Source organism: Tachyglossus aculeatus, chromosome 2 (genome assembly GCF_015852505.1).
Source record: "Tachyglossus aculeatus isolate mTacAcu1 chromosome 2, mTacAcu1.pri, whole genome shotgun sequence".
Taxonomy (NCBI): Eukaryota; Metazoa; Chordata; class Mammalia; order Monotremata; family Tachyglossidae; genus Tachyglossus; species Tachyglossus aculeatus.
In genome coordinates this window covers 22,787,063-22,807,569 of record NC_052067.1, presented here as the reverse complement: position 1 = coordinate 22,807,569, position 20,507 = coordinate 22,787,063, and the positions used below count along the sequence as shown (strand labels likewise).

The following is a 20,507-nucleotide window of genomic DNA, read 5'->3' as shown; positions in this document are numbered from 1 at the left end:
CTTAATAGTCTCTCTGTAATCAGGGTTGCTTGAATGTCAGCCATCTGGGAAGGAGGTTTGAATGTATGTCTCTTCTATTTACCATGTTCTCACATTCCTCTGCCAATGTTTCTGTAGTATCTAGCGCTTAGTACAGTGCTCTGCACACAGTAAGCGCTCAATAAATACGATTGATTGATCTAGCTGCAAAAAACCCCACAGTCTTTGCTTATAGGTGTTGGCCGTGGGTGCCTTGTTTTACAGGTGGCATGAGGAAACTGAGGAAGCCTGTTTTATGCTCAATTTGACTTCCTCCTGTGTGACCAGTGAGGGGAAAAAAAGCCAAGGTTTATTTTACTTGGGTCAATATTTTGAGCCTTGTAGTTCTCTCAGATGGCAATGTTCTTACCAGCCTCATGGAAACTTCTGCACTTCCATTCATTCAATCGTATTTATTGTTTTAGCGCTGTACTAAGCGCTTGGGAAGTACAAGTTGGCAACATATAGAGACGGTCCCTACCCAACAACGGGCGCACAGTCTAGCGTTCAACCCTTACTAAGCCCTGTGCTAAACAACAACCCACAAGCTCACGCACACGGGGCTCCCCGTAAGGGAGAACGCGCACTGAACCCCCCATTTTCCAGACACGGCAACTGAGAAGCGACGTGACTCGGCCAAGGTCACCCAGCAGGCGGGAGGCGGAAGTGGAACCCGGAGCACTTAGTACAGTGCTCTGCACTTGGTAAGCGCTCAATAAATGCAACTGAATGAACGCAGAACTTCCGACGGCCAGGTCCGGGCACTAACCACTAAGCCTCACCACGCTTCCCTCGCAGTTTTACCCCCACACCCGCCCTGGTGCACTTGACACCTCCATGGTCTCTCTCCATCCATCCCTGATGAAAAAGTGTCAGAATACTCTGATTCTGAGCATGTGAAAGGTCTTCATTGAAATGAGATTGGAAAGGTCCTCAAAAACTGGGTAGTGCTGATCCTGAATGACTCTAGGAGGTTTTTAATAATAGTGGTATTTATTAAGCACTTAAACATTCAACAAATAACAATATTATTGTTATATTTATTAATATAATAAGTATATTATTATATTATTATTATGTGCCAGGCACTGTACTAAGCACTGGGGTGGATATGCGCAAATTGGGTTGAGCCCAGTCCCTGTCCCACATGGAGCTCACAGTCTTAATCCCCATTTTACAGATGAGGTAATTGAAGCATAGAGAAGTGAAGTGACTTGCCTGGGGTCACTCAGTAGATGAGTGGCAGAGCCGGATTTAGAACCCAGGTCCTTCTGACTCTGAGGCCGTTGCTCAATCCACTAGGCCATGCTGCTTCTGAAACTAATTAGTTTTTGTGCATTTGGTCCAGAGGATATTTCACTGAGCATTCATTACCTGAAGCTTCTGTGTTGATTTACTGCCTTTTTGTGTTCTTAATAATAATAATGATGGCATTTATTATGTGCTTACTATGTGCAAAGCACTGTTCTAAGTGCTGGGGAGGTTACAAGGTGATCAGGTTGTCCCATGGGGGGCTCACAGTCTTCATGTTTGTACATATTTATTACTCTATTTATTTATTTATTTATCTTGTACATATCTATTCTATTTATTTTATTTTGTTAGTATGTTTGGTTTTGTTCTCTGTCTCCCCCTTCTAGACTGTGAGCCCACTGTTGGGTAGGGACTCTCTCTATGTGTTGCCGACTTGTACTTCCCAAGTGCTTAGTACAGTGCTCTGCACACAGTAAGCACTCAATAAATACAGTTGATTGATTGATTTACAGATGAGGTAACTGAGACACAGAGAAGTTAAGTGACTTCAAGTCACACAGCTGACAGTTGGCGGAGCTGGGATTTGAACCCATGACCTCTGACTCCAAAGCCTGTGCTCTTTCCACTGAGCCACGCTGCTTCCCTATCCTTTCAAACGTGATTAGCCAAGACCATAAATAAACCTTTGCCAGCCTCCCAAATGCAGCCAGTTCATGACTTTTCAATGGTAATGCATAGTCTAGAGGAAAGGGGACTTCAGTTTCCCCACAGATAAAATGGGGGTGGGGATATTGGCCCTCACAGGGATGTTGTGGACAAAGTGAAATGATTGAAGAGAGTATCCGTTAGTAAATGAATTTGGTACAAATTAAAGGGTGTAATGCACAACAGTTAGCTAGAAAGGGCATCTTCACAGGTTGGCAAAGGTTTGAAGGAAGGTAAGAGACCTTGGCGGGAGACCTGGGAAGAGAGGACTAGAGAAACTTGGAAGGCAAACAGCAGAGGGGCCAAGGAGGGGCTTGGCCCCTTTGTCACTTTATTCAAATTCCCTTATCCTGGAGCTCTCTCCCAGGCCCCTCTGGCACTGAGTATTGATAACCAGAAGCTCCTAGCCCTCACAGATAACCACCCACCATCCTTGCTGCATTCGTGTAACAGGAGAGCAAAGTCTGGCCTGGAAATTCAAAAAATGCATGTAACCGGTACCTGCGGTGGCTCGTCAAAGGGCTAGTTGGAATCCACTTCCCAGACCCGGCTTTCCATCTCATTCTTCCCTTCCATGGAGCTCTCTCTCGACTTGACTTTTTCTAACCTAAAAGTGTATTTGGTCACTCTACTTGGGAGCAAGATGGAGTGAGGAGCGGTGGAGATAATTTTTGAGCTGATTTGGAAAACACCCCGCCTCCCCGCAAAGACTCTTCTACCATTCATGAATGCCAGGAGCCATGGCAGGGCTGGAAAGCAGCAACAAGAGGAAAATGCTTGTGACCTTCACCCTTTGTCTGTACTTCAGGGCCCCTCCTCCACCAGCTGGCCCCGTTGGCTCCATGCTTCCTGCCTGGTATATCCCTCCTGGGAATTTTTCTTTCCCAGCAAGAGGTTGTGCTAAGGCACTTGGGGGATGACCCACCTTTACTACACATCTGCCAAATTAGCTCTCTTTCTCCCTTCAAAGCCCTGCTGAGAGCTCACCTCCTCTGGGAGGCCTTCCCAGACTGAGCCCCCTTTTTCTTCTCTTCCTCCCCTCCCCATCGCCCCCCCTCACTCTGCCCTACTCCCTACCCCTCTCCACAGCACTTGTACATATTTATTACTCTATTAGTGATGTGTATATCACTATAATTCTATTTATTCTGATGGTATTGACACCTGTCTACTTGTTTAGTTTTGTTGTCTGTCTCCCCCTTCTAGACTGTGAGACAATTGTTGGGTAGGGACCGTCTCTATATGTTGCCAATTTGTACTTCCCAAGCGCTTAGTACTGTGCTCTGCCCATAGTAAGCACGCAATAAATACGATTGAATGAATGAATGAGAGAAAGGAGTCAAGGATAACAGCAAGGTTATGGGCTTGTGAGATGGGAAGGGTAGTGGTGCCGTATACAATGATGGGAAAGTCAGGGAGAGGACAGGGTTTGTGTGGGAAGATAAGGAGCTTTGTTTTGGACCTGTTTAGTTGGAGGTGATCAGGGGTTATCCAGGTAGAGATGTCTTGAAGGCAGGAGGAGATACAATCCTGGAGAGAGGGAGAGAGAATGAATGAATGAATGAAGTTTCCTGATTCTGCAGTCGTGTGCTGTCCCCTTGTAGACCCTAAGAATTTGTCATCCTGCTTTAAGTTGATCTGGGTATTGAAGTTAACCTCTACAAAAGCAAATAAGGGATTTGGGGAAGAAGTCTTGGAATATGTTTGCTAGGTTTGGGAAGCTTATATATCTCCGGAGCAGAAATTTTCTCTTGGCCCCCTCCCTCAGTCTGCCCCTGGTGTAACTTACTTCTGACCCGAAATAGAGATTGCGTTGCTGGAGTTTCCCTTTCCCTTGTCAGAATATTGTGGCAGTGGGAGCAGGATTCTGTGACGGCCTTCGCTGTGGAGACAACACCAAAGCTGCTGTGATTCGCCTCGGCCTCATGGAGATGATTGCCTTTGCCAGAATCTTCTGCAAAGGGCAGGTGTCCACAGCTACTTTTCTGGAGAGCTGCGGAGTGGCAGACTTGATCACCACGTGTTATGGGGGCCGCAATCGGAAGGTGGCTGAGGCGTTCGCCAGAACAGGAAAGGTAATCAACCTCCCTGTCTACCATTCTCTCTCTCACTTTGAAAGCAAAATGGGATGGCTTCCAATTTGGAAGAAATCATCAGTCTTAGTGGCAGTAGCTTCCTCTTGGAGCTATTGTATCTTTTTTCTTGCCTAACTTATGACCAAATGGCTTCAACCATTTCCTCCCCTGTCAGTCTGGTCAGGCATCTGGGGGAGGCGGTCTCATTCATTCGTTCATTCAATCGCATTTATTGAGCGCTTACTGTGTGCAGAACACTGTACTAAGCGCTTGGGAAGTACAAGTCGGCAACATCTAGAGATGGTCCCTACCCAACAGCGGGCTCGCAGTCTAGAAGGGGGACAGACAACAAAACAAAACATATTAACAAAATAAAATAAATTCATTCAATCGTATTTAGTGAGGTCAGAAATTCGGATTCCCCCACCATCTCAGAAAAATCCCACCCAGCGCTTAGTACAGCACCTGGCACATAGCGCTTAATAAATACCATAAAAAACCCTTTTATTGGGTTTTAAAAACCTCAAGTAACATTCCCCTTTGAATATGAAGTGTCCTCTTGTGCTCCTTAGCATTTCTATAGATTTCTATATTCTAAATTTCTATAGATTTCTAGATTCTAAATTTCTATAGCATTTCTTAGCATTACTACGTGCCAGGCACTGTTCTAAACATTGGGGTAGATACAAGATAATCAGGTTGGACATAGTCCCTGTCCCACATAGGGCTCACAGTCTTAATCCAAAGAGCCCAGCAAGTCATCACTTTTGCGTTGAGATGGGGGAGATGATGGATCATAATAATAATGACGGTATTTGTTAAGTGCTTACTGTGTGCCAAGCACTGTTCTAAGTGCTGGAGTAGATACAAGGTAGTCAAGTTGTCCCACATGGGGCTCACAGTCTTAATCCCCATTTTACAAATGAGGTAATTGAGGCACGGTGAAATTAGGTGACTTGCCCAAACTCACACAGCTGGTAAGTGGTGGAGCCGGGATTAGAGCCCATGACCACTCACCCCCAAGCCTGTGCTCTTTCCACTAAACCATGCTGCCTCAACTACTATTGCCTAATTAATTGGTCCTTGACAGGTGGGACTCCCACCTTAGGGCTTTGATCTTTCCTACTGAGGCCCTGCCCAGGCTCGGAATTCCAGTGAATGACCCACGATTCATTCATTCAGTCACATTTATTGAGCACTTACTGTGTGCAGAGCACTGTACTAAGCACTCGGGAAGAACAAGTCGACAACATACAGAGATGGTCCCTACCCAACAACGGGTTCACAGTCTAGAAGCCTTTCACTTATTGATACTCTGAGCCTGTGATGCACGGTAGTAAAACCGGGATGAGATTTTTCCCTTTTTAATCTTTTTTTTTTTTTAAGACAATTGAAGAGTTGGAGCAAGAAATGTTGAACGGTCAGAAACTCCAGGGGCCGCAAACATCTGCTGAAGTGTTCCGCATACTCAATCAAAAGGGGCTGGTGGAGAAGTAAGTACCTTTCTGCTTAATAAGTTGTTTCTCACTCTTGAGAGAACTTGAGAAACAGGCAGGAGTGCACAACGATCCTTTTCATATCGGAAAAGATGCCGCTACACATCTGTGTGAGTGGGGCTGAAAAGAATTCTTTCTGCTTTGTGCATGTGTAGGTAGTATATTGTCTCTCCCCTGATCTCTTTCACATCTGCTTCAGGAAGCAGCGTGGCTCAGTGGAAAGAGCCTGGGCTTTGGAGTCAGAAGGACCTGGGTTCAAATCCCTGCTCTGTCACTTGTCTGCTGTGTGACCTTGGGCAAGTCACTTAACTTCTCTGGGCCTGTTATCTGTAAAATGGGGTTAAGACGGAGCCTCATGTGGGACAGGGACTCTGTCCAACCTGCTCAGTTTATATCTACCCTTCACAAATACCATCCCTATTCCGTGGCTCAGTGGAAAGAGCCCGGGCTTTGGAGTCAGAGGTCATTCATTCATTCATTCAATCGTATTTATTGAGCGCTTACTGTGTGCAGAGCACTGTACTAAGCGCTTGGGAAGTACAAGTTGGCAACATATAGACGGTCCCTACCCAACAACGGGCTCACAGTCTAGAAGGGGGAGACAGACAACAAAACAAAACACATTCACGAAACAAAATAAATAGAATAAATATGTACAAATAAAATAGAGTAATAAATACGTACCAACATATATACACATATTCAGGTGCTGTGGGGAGGGGAAGGAGGTAAGGCTTGGGGGGGATGGGGAGGGGGAGAGGAAGGAGGGGGCTCAGTCTGGGATTCCCAAGCGCTTAGTACAGTGCTCTGCACACAGTAAGCGCTCAATAAATACAATTGAATGGATGAGGTCATGGGTTCAAATCCTGGCTCTGCCAATTGTCAGCTGGGTGACTTTGGGCAAGTCACTTCAGTTCTCTGGGCCTCAGTTCCCTCACCTGTAAAATGGGGATTAAAACTGTGAGCCCCCTGTGGGAAAAACCTGATCACCTTGTAACCTCCCCAGCGCTTAGAACAGTGCTTTGCACATAGTAAGCGCTTAATAAATGCCATCATTATTATTATTCCCTGTCTTGGCTGCCCTAGTGGTAACCCCCCCACCCCCACACTCACACCCATGGGGACCCTTAATGACCTCTTTAAGGAACCCTGCTGATAGCCACTCCTTCTTTCTACAGTGAAACCTCTTTCCTCAGCCTGAATGTCTCTATAAGAATCACCTAAATCATTAAGCCTTCCTTATTAACCCATTCATTCCATAATGTGCTCTGTGGTGTACTTGTTGCATTGGACATGAACAAGGTGCTATATTCCTCATCCGTGAACCTGGAGGATGCTGTTGGAGGTCTCTATTTTTACTAGAATTGAATCCCGTTTCTCAGACCTCATTCATTCAATTATATTTATTGGGTGCTTACTGTGTGCAGATCACTGTCCTGAGTACTTGGGAGAGAACAATATAGCAATAAACAGACACAGTCTGTGCCCATAATGAGCTTACAGTCTGTCTTTTGTAAATGGACAAAACTACATTCAAGCATTGTAATTTAAAATATACTGTGATGATAATGGAATCTGCTAAGCGTATACGTGTGCCAACCACTGCACTCAGCTCGGAAGTAAATACAAAATAATCAAGTTGGACAAAGTCCCTGTTCCAGATGGGGCTAGAAGTCAAACGGTGAGGGAGGACAGGAAGCGAATCCCCATTTTACAGTTGATGAAACTGAGGCACAGAGAAGTCAAGTGACTTACCCAAGGCCACACAACAGGCAAGTGGTGGAGCCGAAATTCGAATCTGGGCCTTTTGACTTCCAGTTCAATGCTTTTTCCAGTAGGCCATGCTACTTCTCATACTTAATAACAATAATAGTAATTGTGGTATTCGTTAAGCACTTATTATGTGCCAAGCAGTGTACTAAGCGCTGAGATAGGTACAATAGAAGCAGACCGGACACGTTTCCTCTTTCACATGGGGCTCACATTCTGCCTGTGAGCAGGAAATGCCAATTCAGTTGTATTGTACCCTCCCAAGTGATTAGTACAGTGTCCTGCATACAGCAAGTGCTCAGCACATACCATTGATTCATATGCATATTCCCCAGGCTAAACCTGCAAAATTCCCATTTGAAGGGTTTGCTGCTAAAAGAAATTAGTCCTGGTTGGGAATTCAGAATGTTTCCCCACTCAGGGACTCACTGAAAAGTGGGCCATTATCCCCCCTGTATCCTGAGGGTTTCTCCAAGTAACAAATGTATTTCATTTAAAGTATACTTATACCATTTAGGTGAAAACAGGAAATTTACTGTCAAGGGACTCTGTGTTTTGGCCCTAAGAGGTCCTGAGAATACTTTTTTTTAAGAAAACAGATGGTGAAAGAACACTAATATGAAGCTTAAAACAGATTTTTGTCATAGGACTTGGAGCTTAGGGACAGCTCCATCCTCATAGGCCTTTAGCCTATGCTGGTGACACAGATTTAACTCTTCTGCAGTTCCTTAGGGTCCAGAGAATTATATATATATTTAAAAAGCTAAATGCTATCTCCATACTAAATGCTTCTTAATAATAATGATGGCATTTGTTAAGCGCTTCTAGGTCCCAAGCACTGTTCTAAGCGCTGGGGGAGATACAAGGTGATCAGGTTGTCCCACGTGGGGCTCACAGTCTTTAATCCCCATTTTACAGGTGAGGGAACTGAGGCCCAGAGAAGTGAAGTGACTTGCCCAAGGTCACACAGCTGACAAGTGGCTATTTAGGTAATAAAAAGCAATGTATGAGAAGCCCACATTCAACTTCCTCCCACTTTAATTTTTGCTGTTCTCTTGGGGTCACTGTACCTTTGAGAGCTGTTGCCATGGATGTAGGGTGTCAGTTACAGGTCTCAGATAGGAAGCTTTGTTTCTTAACCCTGGAAAGTACTCAGTGTACAATTCTCACTGAGAATTGTAACTGGGAGGAAAACACCTCACAGATAGAATATTGTGTTCCTTTGTGTAATGGGAAGATATTTAATAATATTCTGTATGTCTTCTGGCACAATTAAAGCTTCTCTAGAGAGCTTTGCGAATCCCTGCTATTTCTGACTAATTTTAGGAAGGTTGAAATCCACCCAGAGTTGTGTTTAATAGCTGCCTAGTGTCAGTAAAATTCAGACACCTAGAAAATTCATTCATTCAGTCGTATTTATTGAGCGCTTACTGCGTGCAGAGCACTATACTAAGTGCTTGGAAAGTACAATTCAGCAACAGAGACAATCCCTACCCAATAACTGGCTCACAGTCCAGAAGGGGGGAGACAGACATTGAAACAAGCAAACAGGCATCAATAGCATCACCATAAATAAATAGAATTGTAGATATGTACACGTCATTAATAAAATAAATAGAATAATAAATATGTACATCTGTACACAAGTGGGGCGGGAAGGGGGTATTCATTCTTTCAGTCGTATTTATTGAGTGCTTACTGTGTGCAGTACAAGTCGGCAACATATAGAGATGGTCCCTTCCCAACAAAGGGCTCACAGTCTAATAGGGGGAGACAGACAACAAAACAAAACATGTGGACAGGTGTCAAAACCATGACAAGGGGTAGCGCAAAGAGAGAGAGTCAGGGCAATGGGAGTGGGGAGTAGCAGCAGAAGAAAATGGGTGCTTAGTCTAGAAGGGATGGTGCGTTCCAGTCGGGGCACCCAAGACACAAGTATCCCACTTTTGACACCAGTAATGTTGAATCCCAAGTGGCCAACTCATTACTCATGACCCTATTAGAGGGTTTGTGTCTCACCTCATAATCTGGTTATTACTCCTCTCTGGGGCCTCCAGCTGGTTGCCCGAAAGATCTTTTTATTTTTTTATGTAAGTGATTACTATGTGTCAGGCACTGTACTAAGTGATGACGTAGATTCAGATTTAATCCCCATTTTACCAGCTAAAGAATTTAAGTGACTTGCCTGAGGTAACACAACAGGGAAGTGGCATCCCAGGCCTGTGCTATTAACACTAGGCCACCACCACTTCTTCAGTGGCATCTGTTTTGTTTTCTTCTGGTTTGCGGTCGGGGAGGGTCTCTTCAACTATCCCTGAGTTCATTTCTACAAGAGGCGCTGCCTGCAGTGGAACTCTCTGTGTGGTCGACACTGTTGTCTTTATCGTCTTTCCATCAGGCTTGGAGAACTTTGCTGTTCTACTACTGAATGTTGAGAAGGGGTCCATGTGGTAGACACTGTTATCTTTATCTTCTTTCCATCAGGCTTGGAGAACGTTGCTGTTCTAGCACTGAGTGTTGAGAAGGGGTCCATGTGGTAGACACTGTTGTCTTTATCTTCTTTCCATCAGGCTTGGAGAACTTTGCTGTTCTAGCACTGAATGTTGAGAAGGGGTCCATGTGGTAGACACTGTTGTCTGTATCTTCTTTCCATCAGGCTTGGAGAACTTTGCTGTTCTAGCACTGAATGTTGAGAAGGGGTCCATGTGGTAGACACTGTTGTCTTTATCTTCTTTCCAGCAGACTTGGAGAACTTTGCTGTTCTAGTACTGAGTGTTGAGAAAGGGGTCCATGTTATGATGGCTCCAAAACCTGTGCAATTTTTATAGAATGTAACCCCCTCGGGTCTTTGGTGTACATCTCTGAGGAGTTCACAACACTTCACATTCATCATCATCATCAATCGTATTTATTGAGCGCTTCCTATGTGCAGAGCACTGTACTAAGCGCTTGGGAAGTACAAATTGGCAACGTATAGAGACAGTCCCTACCCAACAGTGGGCTCACAGTCTAAAAGGGGGAGACAGAGAACAAAACCAAACATACTAACAAAATAAAATAAATAGGATAGATATGTACAAGTAAAATAAATAAATATTTATTTATTTATAAATAAACATTCCATCTCATTCAGTCCCAAAACATGCCCGTGCTGAGGCAGGGAGGGAGTCACGTAGAGTTCATCTCACGAGGCCAACAGGAAAACCAAAGCCCAGAAGCAACATGCTGGAGGCTACTCAGCAGCCTTGGGGATACCTGGATTCCGAATCCGAGATTCCCAGCTGAGCACACCTCATTAGATTTGCTCGTTAGCGTTTACTTTGTCGTGCACTTGGCAGCGCTCAGTAAATACCATTGAGAGTGATTCAGAAAATCTTCAATGATCAGCTCCATCCATGAACATTTTAAAAATATTTTTCTTTTCAGACTAGTTCTGTGAAGATACTTAGGAAGACAAAATACCTGAATTTGGCCCTACTTGAGCTTTGTGCAGAGATCCCTGAGCTAGGGAAATTTCTAAGTCAGGACTGGTCTGTGTGTGTGCCTTTCCCTCTTCTTCCCCCTTTTTTTTCTCCTGCTCCCCTTACTGCTAGACTTAAATCCCCATGCAACAGCCCCTTGCCTGTTTAGGGGTTGCAAAAAACTATGCAAAAAGATAAGCAGTTATGGGAGTAAAGAGAGTTTATTTCTAAATCACGGTCGGTGTTCACACAAGATGGTGTTGTGTATACAGAGAAGCAGTGTGGCTCAGTGGAAAGAGCACATGCTTGGGAGTCAGAGGTCATGGGTTCTAATTCCGGCTCCGCCACTTGTCAGCTGTGTGACTTTGGGCAAGTCACTTAACTTCTCTGTACCTCAGTTACCTCATCTGTAAAATGGGGATTAAGGCTGTGAACCCCATGTGGGACAACCTGATTACCTTGTACCCCACAGTGCTTAGAACAGTGCCTGGCACATAGTAAGCGCTTAACAAATGCCATTATTATTATTATTATATGTCTTTCAGAGGCATAGGTGTGTATGTACATATGCCAGACGTGACACAGAAATAGCCATTCATTGTGAAAGATAGCAGGAATGCAAAATTCAGATATTTTCTCTTAAGTAACTCGCAGACCTAGCCCGCAGGATTTTTGAAATCACCAGCAGGAAAAGTTACCTTGTTTTAGTCAACACACAAGGTCTAACCTTTCTTTTTTTTCCTCCATTTTTCTTAGGTTTCCATTATTCACTGCTGTATATCAAATATGCTATGCAGGAAAACCTGTCCATGAGATGCTCTCCTGCCTCCAGAGTCACCCAGAACACATATAAAGCTAATTACGCAATGTTCCAATGCAATTTTTGCCTTTCCAAGCAATCTTTGGGCTCAAATGAATATTATAGTAAGCTTTACAAGAAGGTGTTTGCTTTAGGTGTTAGAGCAGCATGAATGTGTATGGATTTTTTTTTTTACAGGTTCTTACCATTCAAACCAAGTTTGATGTGTGTGTATAATTGAATTTGTTCGAGTCCATTCAATTGCTAGAATGTAGTGTTTTAAAAACACCACTATGCAACAATTGCATATATCTGTGGGGTGTGTGTGTGTGTTGTATGTCTGTGTGTGTGTTTGTCTATCTCTGTGGATATAAAACATTAAAATGCCTTTTTATTGGTCTTTTAAACTTTTCCCCAAATTATCTTTTATAATACTGGGGCTATCTATAAGAATGTCTTTTATGATCTAAGTCAAATGAATTAATCAGCATTAATGAAAAATTGTAGTAATAACTCTGGAAAGAAGAACATTTTCAGAAATTGTGGAATCACAGTTACATCAAGATTTTTTTGTGTTCCCCCAGCAATCACTTATGTGGCTTTGCTCTATACCTTAAATGAAATATTTTAATAGGTTTTACCACCTACATACTTCCCTACCTCTATGATTTTCTACATTATAAAGATCCCTTTCCTCTTTGATATCTGCCATGGTGCCCTTAAAGGACGTCATGAGCAACAACAACCAACATCAGGCAGGAAATGTGTCCTAAGCGAAAAAAAACAAGTTTGGAGTTACACGTGCTGTATCAGTGCTTACAGCTCCGTGCTGCAGTTGTACTGGCTAATTTTAAGCTTTAAGAGAGCATTGAAGAACATCACACGCCCCAGAAAATGGCTCTTTGAGGATGCTAAAGGTATTTCAGTAGCTTCAACTTGTTATCCGTTGTTCGTAAAATTCTTCCGGACTACCTGAATTCATGCCTCTGTGTTGCCATACTTCGTGTGGTCCAACTTCTACTGGTCATTCTGTCTGAAAGCTTCACCAGACAGAAAGCTGCTCATCTGGACACTGGGGAAGGAAGAGCTGGTAAATAGTAGAGAGGCTAAAAACTGACTATTGGAAGCTCCATTGATTAAACTGTGACAGGGCGAAATTATGGCAGGTGTTACTTTTTGGTCCTCCTTTCTTGCGGTAAAAACCAACCTGTGCGATTTTAATCGTGACATTCTTCTACCAACAATCAATCCCTTCGTAGCTTCTGTTTTGTGAAACTTGTGAAACTGTGAAATCACTACCGGCGTACCTTAGCGGGACACGATTGCAGAGAGGGAAGACCTGGATTTCAAACCTTGCCTGTAATGTCAGGCAGATTCAGGGAGAATGGTGGCTTGTTTGGGCACGTGAGAACTGACCAAGTTATCCCCAGTTCTGTTAACTGAAAGGATTCTGCACCAAATCTTTATGAAGCTTTAAGAGAACACTCAGCATCAACCCAAACCAAGCAAATGTCAACCTCGATCAAGTGCATATTGTACAGGGCGAATATGTTGAAATTCTGAAACTAAGATGAGAATTAATGCAGCTACTTGGTTGCGTTGTGGCATTAGTCATTTATTTCTGTCCAGCCACGTTTTAAAGGAACACTGAATGTCACAGATTATGCAGGGCTGTTGTGATGAGTATTCACTTTTTTTTTAACGGGTGCTGAAAAATGATGGTAGAAAAGATATTTCAGATGATTTTAACTATATACACACTTTATATGGCATTTTAGTAGTAGAAACGAAGTCGTGCCATAGCACACCAAATGTTCTTTTGTTGAAATGATTTTTGTGCCACTATTTTGTCTCTCAAAATACTGGTTTGTCTGGTGTTAGACCTTTTTAAAGTTTTTACGTGGGTAACAATGCCATATTTTAAGGTACATGAAATGCTAAAAGCTAACAGTGGGGTTTAATAAGTAGGACACTTGAATGGGGGAGAATTGATTTGGGGGTTTTCTCTTTTCATAATAAGCACTCTGTTTCCTTTTGTTGAAGTTTGATTTGTGGATTTTTTCTTGTATAAATGCCTTGGTTTCAACTATGGGACAAAAGCTGTTTACCCAAATCTTTTGACACGCCTACAACCACGCACAATATGGGAAAGTGCAAATGTGTTATTTTGTGCTCTAATGGCTCCAGGTATTTATTGTTCTGTCAGTCGTATGTGATCACTGGTGTGGCAATTGCTTTCCTTCATCTTTCTTACTAATTATAGCAACAGTGAGAGATACTTAAAACTAAATTTGTATTTAATCAGCCGAAATAAGAACTATTAACGAAGCTCTCCATTTTCTAATAATTCTTTAATATTGGTCGTTCATTTCTATATGCACTGTATTTGTTTACAAATTATTAGTGGGTGTCAGTTTAAAGGCTTGGTATAATAAACATTTTATCCTGGAATCCTCGGCTTAGAGAACTGTCATTCTTTAGCCCAGCTGTGTTTTTGATTTGGATAGGTTTTTTTAAGGGACGCCGCATGGGACAAAGTTATGGGTTTAAAATTTCTATGACTCCCAACAACGTTGTCGAACTAAATCAGCTTCCTCTGGCCCGGTTTGCAGGACAATTTGAAGCACATTCCCATGGTTAAATAAAGATTTAACCCATTGAATGATCAGCTTTTGACCCTATGTTCTTTTAAACTGCAAGACAGCCTGGGGTTCGAAGCAGATCTTTCAAGGGGCCAAATCCTATTTTCACCTCATGGTGTTGCAGGTCCTATTTGTCTTTCAGGACAGCTCTGAACCTGGAGTTGCTGATCATTCCTTCACCTCTTTATCAGGGCTAAAATGTAGCCAGCTCAGAATTTAAGATCTGGTCATACTGCTTCTTTGGGGGATCCTTCTTCCTAGAATTATGGTGATGGAGGGAAAGAGAGAGGGGAAAGGGAAGAGGGAGATGGGTTCTTAAAGTTGGCTTTAAGTCACTAAAGAACTTTATAGATTCATCATTGTCATGAGTGATTTTTCCTTAGCCTTCCTTGAAAGGTTATTCTGGTGCAAATCCAGGTGCTTTTTCTTCCCCAGGGACGGTAACATATCATTTGTTACTCTAGGCAGCAAGGCCTAATGGAAAGGGCACGGGCCTGGGAATCAGAGGAGCTGGGTTTTAATCCTGACTCCTCCATGTGTCTGTTCCGTGATCTTGGGCAAGTCACTTAAGTTCTCTGGGCCTCGGTTCCCTCATCTGCAAAATGGGGATTCAATATGTGTTCTCCCTCTTACTTAGACTGTGAGCCCCAGGTGACATCTGATAATCTTGTATTCATTCATTCATTCAATCGTATTTATTGAGTGCAGAGCACTATACTAAGCACTTGGGAAGTACAAGTCGGCAACATATAGAGGTGGTCCCTGCCCAACAACAGATTCACAGTCTCACTATATTGCTTGACACATAGTAAATGCATAACATATACCACAAATATTGTTACATTGCCCATGTAAACCATGGCTTTTCAGTTATGCCTGAAAAGAAAATAAAAATGAGTGTATTTCAGCTACTATACGTGAGGACAATCCAAAACTTGGGATTCCTGCCACCGTGTGGGGTAGCAACAGAATTAGTGAGGTGTCCATTTTAAACCCAGCGGACCAGACACTTCAATTCTGAGCCAAAAATGCTCTACGCTGGGATTCATCGAACTTGAAGACATTGATCTACTGATTGTAAATGGCAACTGTATGCAGTGAAACAAAAGATGGCAAAACTATATGTTTTTATGGGGGCTCCAGGATGGAAGCAATCAATTGCACAAATGTGGACTTTTTCAGTTGATAGGAAGTATCATTGAGAAGCAGCGTGGCTCAGTGGAAAGAGCACGGGCTTGGGAGTCAGAGGTCATGGGTTCAAATCCCAGCTCTGCCGCTTGTCAGCTGTGTGACTTTGGGCAAGTCACTTAACTTCTCTGTGCCTCAGTTCCCTCATCTGTAAAATGGGGACTGAGTCTGTGAGCCCCACGTGGGACAAACTGATTACCTTGTATCTACCCCAGGGCTTGGAATAGTGCTTTCTATATAATAAGCGCTTAACAAATGTCATCATTACTATTATTATTATTTTGAACACTTCATTTCCTGGGATGAAGAGTTCACTAGAATTCCAAGGCAACATTCCAAGTAGTAATGCTATGGTGAGACACTCTTGGGAAGGCAGAGCCCTGGATAAGCCACAGTTTCCCAGCTGACTCCACATGATATGGAACTGGCCATGTTTCCCCCCATCCCAAGAAAATCAATCAATCAATCAATCGGATTTATTGAGCGCTTACTGTGTGCAGAGCACTGTACTAAACTTTCCTTGACCCCAAAGCTCTCTCCCTTGACCTCACAGCTCTCTCCAGTTATCACCCCATTTCGCACCTGCCATTTCTTACCAAGCTTCTCGAGAGAGTTGCCTATACCCGCTGCTTTCCTTCTTCAATTGTCTTCTTGACCCCCTCCAATCTAACTTCTACCATCTTCTATCTAACTTCTAACTTCAATCCATACTTCATGCTGCTGCCCGGATTATCTTTGTCCAGAAACGCTCTGGGCATATTACTCCCCTCCTCAAAAGCCTCCAATGGCTACCAATCAATCTGCGCATCAGGCAAAACTCCTCACCCTGGGCTTCAAGGCTGTCCATCACCTCGCCCCCTCCTACCTCACCTCCCTCCTCTCCTTCTCCAGCCCAGCCCGCACCCTCCGCTCCTCCGCCGCTAATCTCCTCACCGTGCCTCGTTCTCGCCTGTCCCGCCATCGACCCCCGGCCCACGTCATCCCCCGGGCCTGGAATGCCCCCAATCCCTCTGCCCATCCGCCAAGCTAGCTCTCTTCCTCCCTTCAAGGCCCTGCTGAGAGCTCACCTCCTCCAGGAGGCCTTCCCAGACTGAGCCCCTTCCTTCCTCTCCCCCTCGTCCCCCTCTCCATCCCCCCATCTTACCTCCTTCCCTTCCCCACAGCACCTGTATATATGTATATATGATTGTACATATTTATTACTCTATTTATTTTACTTGTACATATCTATCCTATTTATTTTATTTTGTTAGTATGTTTGGTTTTGTTCTCTGTCTCCCCCTTTTAGACTGTGAGCCCACTGTTGGGTAGGGACTGTCTCTATGTGGTGCCAATTTGTACTTCCCAAGCGCTTAGTACAGTGCTCTGCACATAGTAAGCGCTCAATAAATACGTTTGATGATGATGATCTTCTCTCCCAGAAACTGCCCTCTCTAAGGTCATCAATGACCTTCTTGCCAAATTTAATAACCTTTATTCCATTCTAATTCTCTTCGTCCTCTCTGTTGCTTTCAATGCTACGGACCATGCCTTTCACCTGGAAACATTATCCAACCTCGGCTTCACTGACACTGTCCTCTCTTGGTTCTCTTATCTCTCTGGCTACTCCTTCTCACTCTCTTTCATGGACCCTCTCCTGTCTCCCATCCAATAACTGGGAGTCCCTCATGACTCGGCTCTGAGTCCCCTTCTATTCTCCATCTGCACCCACTCCCTTGGAGAACTCATTTGCTCCCATGGCTTTAACTACCATCTCCATGTGTGTGATTCCCAAATCTACATCTCCAGCCCTAACCTCTTTACTTTCCTGAAGGCTTACATTTCTTCCTTTCTTCAGGACATCTTTATTTGGATGTCTTGCCAACACCTCAAATTTAGCGTGCCCAGAACATAATTATTCATCTCACCCAAACCCTGTCCTTCCCCTGTCTTTCCCACCACTATAGAGAGCACCACAATCATCAATCGTATTTATTGAGCGCTTACTATGTGCAGAGCACTGTATTAAGCGCTTGGGAAGTACAAATTGGCAACATATAGAGACAGTCCCTATGCAACAGTGGGCTCACAGTCTATATGTCTATGTGGTTGTACACATTTATTACTCTATTTATTTATTTATTTTACTTGTACATATCTATCCTATTTATTTTATTTTGTTAGTATGTTTGGTTTTGTTCTGTCTCCCCCTTTTAGACTGTGAGCCCACTGGTGGGTAGGGACTGTCTCTATATGTTGCCAATTTGTACTTCCCAAGCGCTCAGTACAGTGCTCCGCACATAGTAAGTGCTCAATAAATACGACTGATGATGATGATGATAAAAGACACCACAATACTCCCTGCCTCACAAGCCCACAACATTGGTTGTTTCCTCAATTCATCTCTCTCACTGAACCTACATATTCTATGTCTATGTCTCTATATGTTGCCAATTTGTACTTCCCAAGCGCTTAGTACAGTGCTCTGCACATAGTAAGCGCTCAATAAATACGATTGATGATGATGATGATGATGATAAAAGACACCACAATACTCCCTGCCTCACAAGCCCACAACATTGGTTGTTTCCTCAATTCATCTCTGTCACTGAACCTACATATTCTATCTGTCATCAAATCCTGATAGTTCAGCCTTCACAACATTGCTAAAAATCCATGCTAAACACCCCATCCAAATTACTACCGTGTTAATCCAAGCATTTACCCTATCCCACCTTGATTACTTTATCAGCCTCCTTCCTGACCTCCCTGCCTCCTGTCTTTCCCCACTTCAGTTCCTATTTCACTCTTGCTGCCCAGATTATTTTTCTACAAAAGTGTTTAGTGCATGTTTCCTCACTTCCCAAGAAACTCCAGGGGTTGTCCATTCACCTCCGCATTAAACTGAAAATCCATTCCGCTGACTTTGAAGTGTTCGGTTAACTTGCTCCTTCCTACCTTACTTCATTCATTCATTCATTCATTCAATCGTATTTACTGAGCGCAGTGCAGAGCACTGTACTAAGCGCTTGGGAAGTACAAGTCTTCTGACTGTCTACAATAACCCAGATCGTACAACTTCGCTCCCCTAATGCCAGCCTACTCATTGTACCTTGATCTCTCTGACTCCTCGCTCATGTCCTGTCTTTGGCCTGGAACTCCCTCTCTCTCCATATCTGGCAGATCATCACTCTTCCCACTTTCAAAGCTTATTAAGAGCACATCTTCAGGAGACATTCCAATCAATCATCATCATCAATCGTATTTATTGAGCACTTACTGCATGCAGAGCACTGTACTAAGCGCTTAGGAAGTACAAGTTGGCAACATATAGAGACAACAGTGGGCTCACAGTCTAAAAGTCTAAATCAGTCAAATCAATCAAATTTACTGAACACTTACTGTGTGCAGAGCATAGTACTAAGCACTTGGGAGAGTACAATGATAAATTCCCTTTCCACAAAGAGCTTAGTCACTTCTGTGTGCCTCAGTTTCCTCATCTGTAAAATGGGGATCAAATGCCGGGTCTCCCTCCAATTTGCACTGTGAACTTGATGTGGTAAAGAGACTGTCCAATCCTCCCATTGAATCTACCCCAGCACTGACACACACTGCTTAACAATACCATAATTATAATAATGATTATCATTATTAGAGCGGTACAAGTTCCCAAGAATCACACAGTTTGTGTTCCTAGAGAAACTGCTCAACAGTGCGTAACGCTTGAGCAACCTTTAGGTTTATGTCAGTTAGCTCCTTGGGGAAGAGAAAAGGTCATTTGTTGGTTCTCTAATTCCTGTGTGTTTAGTATGGTGCATTGCACCCAGTGAATCTCTATGTAAATCGAGTGGGACACAGTCCCTGTCCTTTCACGTGTCCTTTCTTAATCCCTATTTTACAGATGAGGTCACTGAGGCCCAGAGAATAATAATAATAATGGTATTTGTTAAGCACTTACTATGTGCCAAGCACTATTCTAAGCTCTGGGGTAGGCACAAGGTAATCAGGTTGTCCCACGTGGGGCTCACAGTCTTAATACCCATTTTACAGATTATTATTATCATCATTATTATCATCAATATTATCATCATTATTATTATTATCAATCCCGACTCCGCCACCTGTCTGCTGTGTGTCCTTGGGCAAATCACTTAACTTCTCTGTACCTCAGTTTCCTCCTCTGTAAAATGGGAATGAAGACTGTGAGCCCCGCATGGGACAACCTGATTACCTTGTATGTACTCCAGCGCTTTGAAAAGTGCTTGCCACATAGTAAACACTTAACAAATACTATAATTAGTATTGTTACTATTATTAGCTGTTGCTTTAATGGTTGCTTATTTATTTTATTTGTACATATTTATTCTATTTAGTTTATTTTGTTAATATGTTTTGTTTTGTTCTCTGTCTCCCCCTTCTAGACTGTGAGCCCACTGTTGGGTAGGGACCGTCTCTGTATTTTGCCAACCTGTACTTCCCAAGCGCTTAGTACAGTGCTCTGCACACAGTAAGCGCTCAATAAATACGATTGAATGAATGAATGAATGAATGAAAAGGTCACTGAGGTCCAGAGAACTGAAGCGACTTGCCCAGGGTCACGCAGCACACAAGTGGCGGAGCCGACAGCGCTTCGAACAGTGCTATTCTATTTATTTCATTTTGTTAGTATGTTTGGTTTTGTTCTCTGTCTCCCCCTTCTAGACTGTGAGCCCACTGTTGGGTAGGGACTGTCTCTAGATGTTGCCAACTTGTACTTCCCAAGCGCTTAGTACAGTGCTCTGCACACAGTAAGCGCTCAATAAATACAATTGATTGATTGATTGATTGATTGATTGGCACGTTGCAAGCACTTAACAAATGCCATCATTATTATTATTTTTAGAACCCATGATCTTCTTACTCCCGGGTCCGTCCTCTATCCACCACACTATTCTGCTTCTCTACTTCTAGGAGAAAATTTCCAATTTGTCCTTCTTTGCCGTGTGGATCCCAAAATGATCCAATCCCACTAATGATCCTAATCCACTGGAGGTCACCCTTGGGTAATGAACATTTCTTTGCGGCTTGAGAGGGCCATTTGAACTGGTTTTTTGCCTCGTATTAATCGTCGTCATCATCAA

At 43.3% G+C, this 20,507-nt stretch overlaps 1 protein-coding gene across 1 annotated transcript in view; it reads left to right on the top strand.

The window, feature by feature from the left end:
* Positions 1-14,029, top strand: part of GPD1L (glycerol-3-phosphate dehydrogenase 1 like) — a 56,618-nt gene extending 42,589 nt beyond the window's left edge. The window contains exons 6-8 of the mRNA XM_038760991.1: positions 3,819-4,052; positions 5,439-5,545; positions 11,536-14,029. Coding sequence (XP_038616919.1) covers positions 3,819-4,052; positions 5,439-5,545; positions 11,536-11,632 — 438 coding nt within the window. The 3' untranslated portion in view covers positions 11,633-14,029. The remainder of the gene's footprint in view (positions 1-3,818; positions 4,053-5,438; positions 5,546-11,535) is intronic.
* Positions 14,030-20,507: the final 6,478 nt, after the last annotated feature.